The sequence below is a fragment of the Anopheles gambiae genome, chromosome 3, assembly GCF_943734735.2.
Source record: "Anopheles gambiae chromosome 3, idAnoGambNW_F1_1, whole genome shotgun sequence".
In the NCBI taxonomy this organism is placed as follows: domain Eukaryota; kingdom Metazoa; phylum Arthropoda; class Insecta; order Diptera; family Culicidae; genus Anopheles; species Anopheles gambiae.
In genome coordinates, this window is record NC_064602.1 from 49,909,453 (window position 1) to 49,921,956 (window position 12,504).

A 12,504-nucleotide genomic window follows, 5' to 3' on the forward strand; every position below is an offset into this window, starting at 1 on the left:
TCGCTAACGTCAAACCTTGCGGAATCATTTGACACGGAGGTTTCCATCCAAAGCGACAGCTGACCGCAATCGTGAAACGAATGTGGATGTGTGTGTGTGTGTAGTTTTGTTTTGGAATCATCGTCCATATTTTCTCTCGTTGTCTATTTTTAATGTAGCATAAACATCTAATTACTACTAGTCCTTGCACATTTGTCTTCGACTTTTTGCTGTGTTAGGACGAATCTGTAGAAGACGAGACTACATTAGTGTGTGAAATAGCGTTCGTTGTTTGTATTACTGTTGTGTGTGTTGCACTTAGTGGCGTTCTTTGTTTTACAACACGATCGAAGGTTGAATTTGCGAAGTGAAAATATTCAGAGAGTGAGTTTTGGTTTCTGTTCGTCAATTGAAGGCGCAGTTTTCTTCTACAGTATTTGTATAGCAATTGCTAGGCATATAATTTGTTTCATCTTGAGAAAATTACTGTGGTAGCAGCAATAACATACGTATGAATTATATAAAAGCCATAATGCATGATTCATCTACAAAACTCTCTTCTCTTCAACAGTTTGCTTATTTATTCGTGCACATTGGAGTCATATAAAACATATTGATGTGGTGAATGAATCATACCGCAACAAAGTTAAACTACCGTACTACGTCTATGAATGAACAACTTCAGGAGGGTCCGAGATCAGAAGTCAAAAATGGATCCTACGCAAATCACGGCGCTGGCAAAGCTTTTAAAGGAAAGCGGTGATAAAGTGTTGAACTCTCAGTTCAAACTAACTCTATCAGGTAGGCAGGGCTGAGCGAACGATTTGAATCAGATTGATAAGAAGATCGACTGATTGATCATTGTGGAATGAGTGTGTATGTGTTTTTTTTAAATTTTCCTTTTCATTTCACATTCTCTTCGCAGGATCGCTGCTGCGGGCGTTGAATGACTCATTTAGCTTGATAGTGGACAAAAATGAGATGCTCCCGCCCCAAAGTTTTCAAGTAGTGAAACCAAATAATGCCAAATCGGACGTGTTTCGTGATTTGCAGTTCGTTTATGATTTCGTTCAGAAAACGGTCATACTAAGCCTTAACCAGTTCGTCAACGACGACCCGTACGAATTTGACGTAGACATTAGCAAGTTTCGTAGCCTTCGCACGCTCGAAGTGCAAAAAATTCCCATCAATCAAATCGTTGGATTGCTCTACCTAAGGGATCAGCTACACGATTTAACCTGCATGAGAAGCATCTCCGACGTAACAGATGTGCTGTTCGGTTGCGGCGGCGACAAGGTGGCAGATGGAAAGTCGTGGCGCTCGCTCAAAAGCCTAAACATTTCATACAACATGCTTGATTATTTAGATGGTTCGATGGAGTATACGCCGTGGCTAGAGGAGTTAAACTTGAGCCACAATCAGCTTGTCAATGTGTCCGCGTTACGAAGTCTTCCAAACTTGCGGGTGCTCAATGTTAGCTACAATCGACTCAACAAAATCCCTACCTTCCACGTTGATGCAATGCGTAAGATGAAAGTTTTACTCCTATCGAACAACTTTCTGGAGGATCTTGAAGGATTGGCTTGCTTATCGTGTTGTTTGAATGAGCTAGACCTGTCTGGAAACTTCATCGTAGATCACGGAACATTATTACCATTGAGTACGCTGGTCGCTCTACGTAGCGTCAATCTGCTGGACAATCCTCTTGCTTGTCATCCGAAGCACCGACACGCTACTGCACGATATCTAAACAAAGCTACTTCGGAGACAAAATTTGTACTTGATAACGAACCACTCTCACGGTATGAAAAAACGCTCACCGGTAATTACGATAGCTACAAAGCAATATTGGTACCGAATGCAATAGCGGGCTCTACTTTGAATCTGAGCGGTCGCAATACACCAGCGTCTAACGCTACTACCATAGCCCTCGACGGAGACTATGATCCTCCAGGGGGCAGTTATAAGAGCGCTTATGATGAGAAAGGTAAGATATTAACAAAAAAAAACAAAACAAATGCAAATCAGAATGCTTTATAATTAAACATATCCTTGAATTAGATCAAATGAACGAGTCCGTTGTTAGTCAAAAGAAACTGCGAGTTCGGCGAGCTGTTATATCGGAAAGCGATAATGAGGATACAACGACAAGAAAATATTCGGTAGATGCTAGTAAAGCGATAAACTCTTTGAAGATAGGTTAGTTATTGTATTGATATAAGTCGAGCGATCTCGTTGGTTTGTCTGAACATGCGTGTGACATCGATTTTTTTACACATTTTTAGAGAGTAGTCGTGAACATTTGGAGACGAAGAAAACGCTGGAAGAGCTTCGAAACCAATACGGAAGCGAATGGCTTCAAAGTCAAGCTGGTCACATGGTGAAAAACGTTATCGGGTATGATCCCGGACTGGACAAGGAGTATGAGAGTGTTGTACATTATCAACGATCGAATATAACATCCAACAAGCAACAGACAACTCCAATAGCACATACGGCTGAAGTGCATATAGAAAAACAACACGTTGAGGAAGTTCAACGAACCAGTACGCCGATTGGAGACGAACGAAGCATGGTGCAAATGCAACCCTTGAGGGAATCGCCCGTGGGAAAGGATTTCATGTCAGAAAGTAGAACTACCAGCTCTGAATATAAAAGCGTTGCTAGTAACATCGGTGATACAAAATACGAATCAGTGGATCAGGAAACAATCAGCACAAAAGGATCGTTGAATTTGACCGATATTTATAGAAATCAAGAGGAGGCAGATGAAGGTAAGAAACATAAGGAATTTACATTTTTGTGATTGTATTTTGTAGCTTATAATATGTTTTTTATTGTCCCAGAGTCTGAAGTTGAAGACAATGAAGTACTATACCAGGTATCTTCACGTGACAATGGTTCGGATTTTTCAATCGTTGTTTCTGATAAAAGCATCAAAGAGAAGGACGTCGTTGGAAAGTAAGCGAGACAAACCGGAGCATGTGACTGTGACTGTACTCAATTGATGTTGTATTGTTCGTTAAATACTTGTTTTTTCTTACTATTTTTTTGTAGAACTAAAACTCGCTGGGGTATCAAAACATTAGAAGCGTGCGAAAGATCCACTTCGTCGCGGATAACTTTAACGTTTGATACGATGAAGCGCGACAAAAGGGAACGCGTGTATCAGATGGATGCGCACGATTGCCAATTATTAGAGAATCGATTGCGTGATATGCTGTCTCAAAGACCGCTGTCTGAAATGAATCAGCGCTTGTACAAATGCGTAGTATGCAATGCCAAGTTCTCGCGAGAAGTCAATACTAAACGCCTGTTTGATGGTATGCTATCGATGTGAGTTTATATCTTTGTCATAGATTTACTAATTTTTTTTACTGTGTTATAGATTTGCAATGCCCGGAATGTTTCGGTGGTTATTGCATTGAAATAAAGGAGACGCAGCTAGAGAAGGAAACAGTTCCTGCCGTATTGGGCACTGGTGATAGCAGCAAAACATCAGTGAAACAAACGCTAGGGTCTAATAGTGACGTTTCAAATACTGTACCCGGTCCTTCTGGTACACATATCATGGATCCTGATATGATTCATAACAGTTCATCTAAAAATAGCTTAGGTATGTATGGATTTATCATTGTGAACAATATTTATTACTATTTGGTTACCTTTGATGTTGAAAATAATAGGTTAAGTATGAACTTGATTAGTTACATTTTATTTCCCTTAAATTAAGTTTAACTCTGGTTCTTTTAACATTGTTTTTGATTTGAGATGCATTAATTATTGTTAATGTACAAATTAGCAATCGAGGTGAAAAATGGTATCTAATGTATGATTTGTATTGTTTTTATTTTTTAATCGCACGACTTGATCAACAACTTTCAACACTAAAACATACGGAACTTGGTTGAAATTAACAACAATAACACCATTGTTATGTGCTGTTCAATAATACATACTGCACATGGTATGCGATGCTTGTGCTTGTGTATGCAAATTTAGTGCACCCGGAAGTATGGAAATCGCCGGTGAAAAATGACCAAAGTAAGCACACCATTCATAAATAATATCATTTCACTATTGAACGATTTGCAGTGGCTCTGGAATTTGATTATTGTTACTGTAATATGCTAAAAATGGATGAAGATTATTTTTGATTCATTTGTCGTATCATAGTTACAAATCATGCATAAAAAACAACATTTAAATAAATCATCCTAATATTTTAAATATTTTATACAAAAATACCTAATATCTAAACTTTTTTATTGCATTACTTTTGTCTGCGGAACTAAATATATACAATATCGATGGTATTCTAATACATTGATCTAGTACAGTTGGGTAACAGTATGTAAAGACAATAGACAAATTTATAATGAACTATGTAGATGTAGATTTGCCAAACAATTGAACAGATCGAATAATCGTATCATTCTACTAGTTGGGTAATACTCAGACCTGTAAGGAGTTGTGAATAACCTTTATCTATTTGACCGTGTCTTTTTCTGTCTAGAATCCGGCGAATCTTTTAATGATTCTTCGTCTGTTTCGCGAATATCCCAGCCGGGAAGCTCCTGTGATTCGAATCAGAGTGTTGCTGGAAGTACAAACTCAGAACGAGACCGCGATACCGATTTACTGGGTAACGAGAGCGACATAGAAGTGTTGAGTAATCCCAGCCAAAGCAGTATTGAGGTTCTTGACCGAGGGTAATACAAAATCATCAACATGTTTCCTCGTAATGGTTTTCTAAATGAGTTTTGCAATTTACAGTTATCATCCCAGCCGAAAGGCCTCGGAAGAGCGGCGATGTTCTGGTCTCGAAACTATTAACGACAGTAGTGTGGATTCCGTCAAACAGGATCCACTGCTGAGTGTAAATTTGCAACAGGAAGATCTGAGTGTCACTAAACAAAGTGAATTGAATGACGGTATAGATGAAACGCTGAAACACACTCTGGAAAGCTCGGTTCAAGAAAGTGCCAAGGATCATGCGTTAGCAGTAGCAAGTTCTAGTGCTGCAAAGCACCATACGACACATTCACATAAAAAAGCGTTTCTTACAAATGTTAATTTGACCGAAAGCTCTAGCTCCGGCTCCGTCACAGATAGTGTTTGCACCGCATACGAATCCATCCAAGGAGTATCGACGGAAGGATCGGCTCTGAAACATACTGCCAAAGGATCAGCGATCGTACCGGTAGAACAAAACGCATCGCATGATGTGGCTGGAGAAGAACGCAAAGAACAAAATGAAAGTATGACTGCAAATACAGCATCCAAGGCGGATAGTTCTGTGCTCACCAGTGTGCTGGGAGGATTGTTTCAGTCCACCAATATGCTGATGGCAAAGAATCCAAAAGGAAAATCGGATGAAAGTTTGCTGAAAAAATTTTACGAGCCGATTCGATACAGCTACAACGATTTCGCGAACGTCGATCATCGCTTGAAGCTATACCTGTATCAGAATTTGTTCGAAGATGCTCAAGAATCATTGAAATGGCTGGTGTCTTGTGTAATATTTGACGATAATCGCGTGGAAGAGTGGCCATCTGGTTTCGATGGATTATTCATCATGTCTACTACGAAGTTCTACATAATGAAGAAAGTGGCTGCTGAAAAGTAAACGCGCGTTGCTGTAAAGTTTGTAAATTGCATGAGCTTAATGTTTTGTTTAATTCTCTTCCACAGCGACGATCCCTCCACTTGGCTGAAGAAACACCTGTCCGGGACCATCGATCGCGTAGGAATAGCTCAATCACTGCCGTGGAAGATAGGAATAAAATTCATTATAAGTGCGATTGGTGGAGTACACGTTATACTACAGGATATTTTGCGAACGGATAAATTAATGTTATTTTTCAATGGTGAGTAATAGTGACAAATAGCTAGTAATGTTAGTTAGCATTTTAATAACCATTGTTGATCTTTTTTTTTGCACAGAAAACCCACTACCGCAATATTGTACTGTGGATTATCAACCTTCGGAAATTTTGAATGGAAAGTTGAAGAAAGCGGCAAAGGGTGAGCCGGTTAAAATGGTGATGATAATAAATTTTTGTGATGTGCTATTGAACGATGAATTGGAGAGTGTGCAGTTGTCAACGCTGGTGGTAACGGAAAGCAATTTGATGCTAACACCAGACATTAGATGGCTCAATGAAAGCTCGGCATATCCGGTTGAACCCAAATATTCTCAACTTATGACGAACATTGTCGAGCTGGAGGATGTGAACGAGTTGTCATGCCGGTTGAACTATATGGACGAACAAGAGGACAAGTATGAAACGTGGCGACTCGATTTTGCTACAACAACCGCGAAAGAAAGCACCGTTAGTACCATCTGCCACTTGTGGGAAAAAATCTTTGGTGTGCCTTTGGTAAATGAATCTACGCCGGCAGGCAATAGTGCAGATAATAACAATGACAAAAACAATAGCAATATGAAAAACAACAGTGTCAAAAACCATAGTAATATTCGTTAGATATATGTAACGATGGTATATTGAATGAGTGTATGATGTGTATAGTAAAATAAAAGTGATATTTACTTGGCTAATAAAAATCTCTTTTACTGATATTATTTTTCCAATTTTTCCTATTTCTTTCTATTTCATTGGTAATCATCATTACGACTGTCCCTAATGGACCAGTGGTCGTCAACCTGTTGTACACCGAAGGTTATTCCTTGTTAGGATCTATCGTGGTTACCACAGTGGTGACGATCACATACCATTTATCGGATTTTTCAGCAAACTATAATTCGAGCTCGATCTATAAAAAACATAGACCAAACTCGAAAGATTTAATTGCGACAAATATAGGAAAAGTTAATAAAGAATAAGATATAAAGAACGAATTTACAAAGAAATCGTAATGTTTTCAGTGTCTGCTGCTGCATAGGTCTATCCTTGAATGCTTCGTTGATCAGGTTAAAATCGAATACTCCTATAATCAAATGATTTAATCTTATTTGGGTATCAAAACCCCATCAAAGGACGAACATTCTAGCCTAGTAGTTCAATGTTCCATTGAAATATCGTTTTTAGAGTATCAATCACGAAACCTATCGATGCTCTCGGTACACATATTGTCTATCTGATATTTGAAGCTGATGCGAGAGCGAGTTCTTTGCGAAGGACATATCACGGTACTTTGTATGGAAATAACTCTCCTTTAGCATCGCACCATGGGTAAACCAGTGCTCTCCAACCTTTTTTGTACGGACCACACGTTGGAGACCACTGGTGTAAACCAATTCAGTGCTTGTTGAAGATGTCTGCAGTTCGCAACAGTTTATCGTATTCACTCAACTTCTGAGTTTAATTAACCGATATGATTTCCGATATGATTTCTGAAAAACACGAATAGAATAGGGTCCAGATTATAGCTACCTGTATACACTCTCGAGGTGCCTTGAACGTGTCCGGAAATATTATCCTTAGCCATGATGTTTATGGTCATTGGATAACCAAATATTCGAGTTGACCGAATGAGCCTAGCTAGTAGTCGATGCTCTCTGGATGCTCTATATTATCGCTTTTATTTTATCTAATAAACTAATTAACTGACAAACTAAAGAGAACAGAAGTTGTTGCAAACGCGACACCTTTATTTAACAAATTTCATTTAATTTCAACCAATTCCTCTTTACGAGCGATCGCCACGACGGTCCTATTTTTTAAAGTTAACGGATAGTATTTTCGAATTTAAAATGAGCGAACCGCTCAAAATGCGTGTGATCCTTTTCAAGCGTACAGCCCTGGCAAACAAACGTGCTTTGGCGCGACCAGCATAAGTCTAGGAACATATCACGCATCTAGTTGTAGCCGATTTACTGCTAACAGTAGTTCAAACACAACTTAAAAACGCTTTAACATAATTACAGTTAAGAGTTGAACCAACTCATAAAGCCACCTTAACATAATTGTTGCTAGCCGAAATCATCCAACTAAAAAAACTTCCAATTAACCAGCAATCGAATCAGGTCAGACAGAAAACTTACCATGTAATATATGCGTAGTATGCACAAACCGTAGGACAGGAAGCGCGAACCGACCGCTTATAAAAACATAACGCGACGGTAATATGAAATTCGCCTTGCAACTCAGAACGGCTGCAAAACGATTGCGCAACAATAACACTAAGTGACAAACTAACACCTGGACATTAACTTTACATTTTGATGCACAAACCTCAAACCAGGAAGGTTAGCAACCACATAATGAAAATAGGTCAATCTTAGTCGTAAACATAAAATAAGTGTAAAAAGACATTGTGTCATCACTGTTTGAGGATTGGTTCTAAATAAAGCTTATTCGAAACAGTGAGACAGCTCACTAGTTTCATACACGTAGATCACTCCTGTTCTAGTGTTTCTCCCCATAAGCAGATTCCGCCGAAGGCTCTGCCCAACTTGGTAAACACGTTTGGTTATATCGGTCAACCGACTGACATCAATACCCCTTCTTCAGCAAAGTGCAAGTTTGCACCTTAATCGGTTAATACTCCCGCAGCGTTTTAACGCCGCCTGGAATCCGATCCGTCGCGCAAGTAAAGTTCCGTAGTTCCACCTGTCCGTTGCATAAGTGTAACCTGACCATCTTCCTGACGTAATGAACCAATGATCGTTATTTTAGCTTCAAACGACTATTATGAAGCATTGTGGTGCGATCGTCGATCGTCGTTGTTATGGAGGCGTTTTAGGGCGAAATGCGAGAAGTTAGCCAACCTGCGCAAACAGTTCGGCTCCGACTGGCTGGTCACTCAGCGAGCCGAGAGGCCACTCAGCACGATCGGAAGGACGATCGTGCTCTCTTGGAATAAGGCGGCCGAGCGGGACGGTCACACACAAAAAGGGCTTAGGATTAATAAATTATATTATTGTATTGTTTTAAATAAGTACAACATCGTTTTAGCCAAGCCCCGCAATGTCACAAAAGCCGTATACAGCAAAAAAAAAAAACCACCGCAACAAGCTAACATAACTAAATGGTAAGACAATTAACATGAAAACTAAAAGGACACAGGAACTTGATATGTGTAAACAACTGATGACATATTTTTATGGTTCTTTTATTGAAAATCCATTGGGGTATTTGGCCAATTTTAATGAACATTTTGAATTTAACTTTACTGTAAGTAAGTAAGTAATTTATTAATTTGTTTTGTAACAATATTCCACGAATCATACATTGGTTCCGATCGATTGACCTCTACTCAATAACCTGATTGTTATAACGCTTTGCGTATTCGGATTGTACATCTTTACCTGAATTGAAGTAGATCGGGAAAAATTAGAAAAACAACCCTCTGATTGTTTTACCTTAAGATAATCCTACGTACTAGTCCTTACTCCTATTTTTACATCTACATTATAATTTAGCTATTTACAGTTGTGCCTTCACTGGCATTATAAAACTTATATGTTACGAACAACAATTTTTACTAGTTCAAAACCAGTAATTCTATGTATATCAAATGTGCTATGCCATGGGGGAAGGTTTAGCACTCTTTTCAAGAACTTATTCTGAAATACTTGTAACTTATTTATATGAACATTTGCACAATTTGCCCATATTTTAGATGAGTAAAGAATTGTTGGCCTAATTACGGTTTTATAAAGTAACAGTTTGTTTTTTTAAGTTCAATTTAGAATTCATGTTTGTGAAGCTATACGAAATTTTCAAAAGTCTTGATCCACTTATAACTTTTTCCTCTATATGTTTCCTCTATATGTTTCCTTTTATCCAAAAAGAATCCCAAATACTTTACATTATCTTTCCAAGCAATATCCCAGTCACTTATTTTTAGATTACGATCTGGTAATTTATATGCGCTAGTGCAACGTGTAAAAAATATGGCCTCAGATTTTTCCTTGTTGATTTTTAATTTCCAAGTTTTACAAAATGTCACATTTTTTTAATCCAATTGTTGAGGTTTTTAATAATAGATTTTGGATTGGAATCCGAACTTCTCATAGCAAAGTCATCTGCAAAACAATATTTTTTTACAGATTTTGTTTTAGGCAAGTCGCTTGTAAATATGTTGAAAAGAACGAGTGACAGCACGCTGCCTTGGGGTAATCCGCCAGGTGGGTGAATGTCATTTGATTTCGAAGAGGTTATTTGCACGAAACAGCTTCTATCGGATAAAAATGACTGAATCAGTTGAATGATGTTCGGAGGAAAATTGAAAGAAATTAGTTTGTTCAAAAGCCCTTGGTGCCATACCGTATCAAACGCTTTTTCTAGATCTAGCATCACAAAACCAGTGGATTTTTTAATATTTCGCTGTGTTTTGATGTTTGTGGTTAAACTATCAATTTGTTTAGTAGTTGAATGCCCTGGTTGAAAACCGTATTGGTAAGAAGGTATGATGGTGTGTTGATTGAAATGCTTAATAATTTTTTTGTTTAAATTTTTTTCAAAAATTTTACCCAGACAACTGATCAATGGTCTACATTATTGGTCTATAGCTTTTAGGGTCTTTATGGTCTTTTTTGGGTTTTGGTATTGGGATGACTTTGCCAATTTTCCATTCAAGAGCAAAATAGTGGATTTTGGTACAAGCGTTTAAAATAAACGCTAAATATACGATGGCTTTTTTAGGAAACTGTTTTAGGGAATGGTTATTGATTTGATCTGGCCCTTGAGATTTTTTTGATCTCAACTTATAAATGATGTTTGTAATGTGTTTTCGTTTAATAAAGTTTATGGGATCGAAGTTGTTGATGGGTTGTGCTTGATGGTAGGAAAAGAATCTACTATTTGTCTCTTGAATGTGATGTTCAATTGGGCTCTGATTTGGAAACGTTGTTCTGTAAGCTTTTTCAAAAAGGTCTCTCAGAATTTCACATTTTTCATTATTTATAATATAACACTTTCCATTAGCTTTTAAGGGATGAATAAATGCAGAATTACCTTTTATAATTCTAACAAATTTCCATAGTCTAGATTTGCTTGGGTCGTTATTATTTTTTTCAAGGTTCCCTGTCCAACTCTGATTTCGTAACTTTTTTATATCTAATATTATTTCTTTTTTTATGTGTTATAAGTTGTTTTAAGTATAGTGTTATTTCTATCTTTCTGAAGTATATTAGGGGGTAGGATTATTTTAAATTTATCTAGTAATATGAATGGGACAGACTTAGTGTGGGCGTAGTTAATTAATTTTGAGAAATATTTTATCATTTGATATATTTGGTTTGATGTGTTAATATTTTGGAGATTTAGATTATTTGTATTGAGGCGATTATTTGAAATTTCTTTGAATAAAGTCCAGTTTGCTTCTGAGTAGTTCGGTATTCCAGAAATATGTTTGTTTTGTATTAGGCCAATATTATATTCAAAATAAACAGGTAAGTGATCTGAGGTAAATTTTTGTATGGTAAGAATGTTGCAACTTTTTTCGGGTTTGTTAGTTAATGGTCGATCTATGGTTGAGGGGAGATGGTTTGGGTTATTTGGAAAATGGGTGTGCTCTTCAGGATGAACAATAGAAAATTTTCCTCTTTGATTTTCCTCGAAAAGGGTTTTTCCCATCTAATTTGCTTTGCTACAGTTTCAGAAACGGTGACGTGCGTTAAAATTACCACAGATAATAAAGTGATTTGAATCTTGCTTAGTTTTGTGATGTCCTTCATGAAACTACTGTGATCATTGTTTGAACCTGGATTATATATGGAAATAATGGTCACTTTACTGTTTTGGGTCTTGATGGTAATTCCTATTGCTTCAAGTACTTTTAATTTGTAGTCACTATTTACTTCGTGGTTGATAGCTTTAGATATTACTACAGCTACTCCTCCTTTTTCTCCCTGAGTTCTGTCTAGTCTGTAAGTATGATAATTGGGGTGCGAAAAACGAGTACCATTCTTAAGAAATGTCTCACTTATGGCTGCGATGTGTATATCTTTTTTCAAAAGGTAGTTAAAAAATTCGTCTTTTTTGTTTGAAATACCGTTGGCATTCCAGTTTATGATTTTAAGAACACTATTTGAGGTTAGGAAAACAATATTTTGCTGATATTTGCACAATAACTGCGATTAGGTCTTGTTTTGAGCTACATTAGCTCAGATTTGAAAATACATCTTTAACGATTTGCCCTATCTCGTTGAGGTCAAAGTCAAGATTATTGTTTGAACGTGTTTGTTGTTGGTAGAACAGGTCAGAGAAATTCACGTGGTTTGAAGGAGTGGAACGTGTTGGTGTGTTGGGGAGACGAGGAAACGATGTCTCGTTGTACGTAAATTCTCTGGAGCGAGAAGGTGTTGGTGTTACCTTTTTAAGCCGTAGCCTAGCTGGGCAGCCGGAGAAATTTGCCGTATGATGTTCACTGAAATTTGCGCACTTCAATTTGGCTGGAGCTATTTTACCGTCTGGACAGGTTGTGGTTTGGCTTAGTGGACACGTTTTGGATGTGTGTTTATCGGCACACTTTACGCACACTGGAGGAAGATGACAGTTTGCGCTACCATGTCCGTAGCGCTGGCAGTTTGTACACTGCATTGGACAATATTTG

The 12,504-nt window shown here is 37.7% G+C and overlaps 1 protein-coding gene across 4 annotated transcripts; it reads left to right on the forward strand.

Annotated features, from left to right (window-relative positions):
• Window positions 1–32: 32 nt before the first annotated feature.
• LOC1279640 (uncharacterized) lies at window positions 33–6,547 on the forward strand. Of its 4 annotated transcripts, none has more exons than XM_061659841.1 (13): window positions 39–363; window positions 551–780; window positions 905–1,966; window positions 2,041–2,178; window positions 2,265–2,753; window positions 2,826–2,940; window positions 3,037–3,302; window positions 3,368–3,595; window positions 3,982–4,023; window positions 4,496–4,691; window positions 4,756–5,604; window positions 5,674–5,849; window positions 5,926–6,547. In XM_061659841.1, exons 2-13 carry the CDS (start codon window positions 651–653, stop codon window positions 6,465–6,467), a joined length of 4,233 nt encoding a protein of 1,410 aa, XP_061515825.1. In that variant the 5' UTR covers window positions 39–363; window positions 551–650; the 3' UTR covers window positions 6,468–6,547. The 4 variants fall into 4 exon arrangements, with proteins under 4 accessions (XP_061515827.1, XP_061515825.1, XP_061515824.1 ...); XM_061659840.1 differs by having other exon boundaries at window positions 73–488; XM_061659843.1 differs by lacking the exon at window positions 3,982–4,023 and having other exon boundaries at window positions 33–488.
• Window positions 6,548–12,504: the final 5,957 nt, after the last annotated feature.

Excerpts from the sequence above, each read along its gene's own strand:
- LOC1279640 (XM_061659841.1), top strand. The coding sequence starts at position 651 with ATGAACAACTTCAGGAGGGTCCGAGATCAGAAGTCAAAAATGGATCCT. Across the intron at positions 4,024-4,495 it reads GCCGGTGAAAAATGACCAAA|AATCCGGCGAATCTTTTAAT; the intron begins GTAAGCACACCA and ends TTTTCTGTCTAG. Across the intron at positions 5,605-5,673 it reads AAGAAAGTGGCTGCTGAAAA|CGACGATCCCTCCACTTGGC; the intron begins GTAAACGCGCGT and ends TCTCTTCCACAG.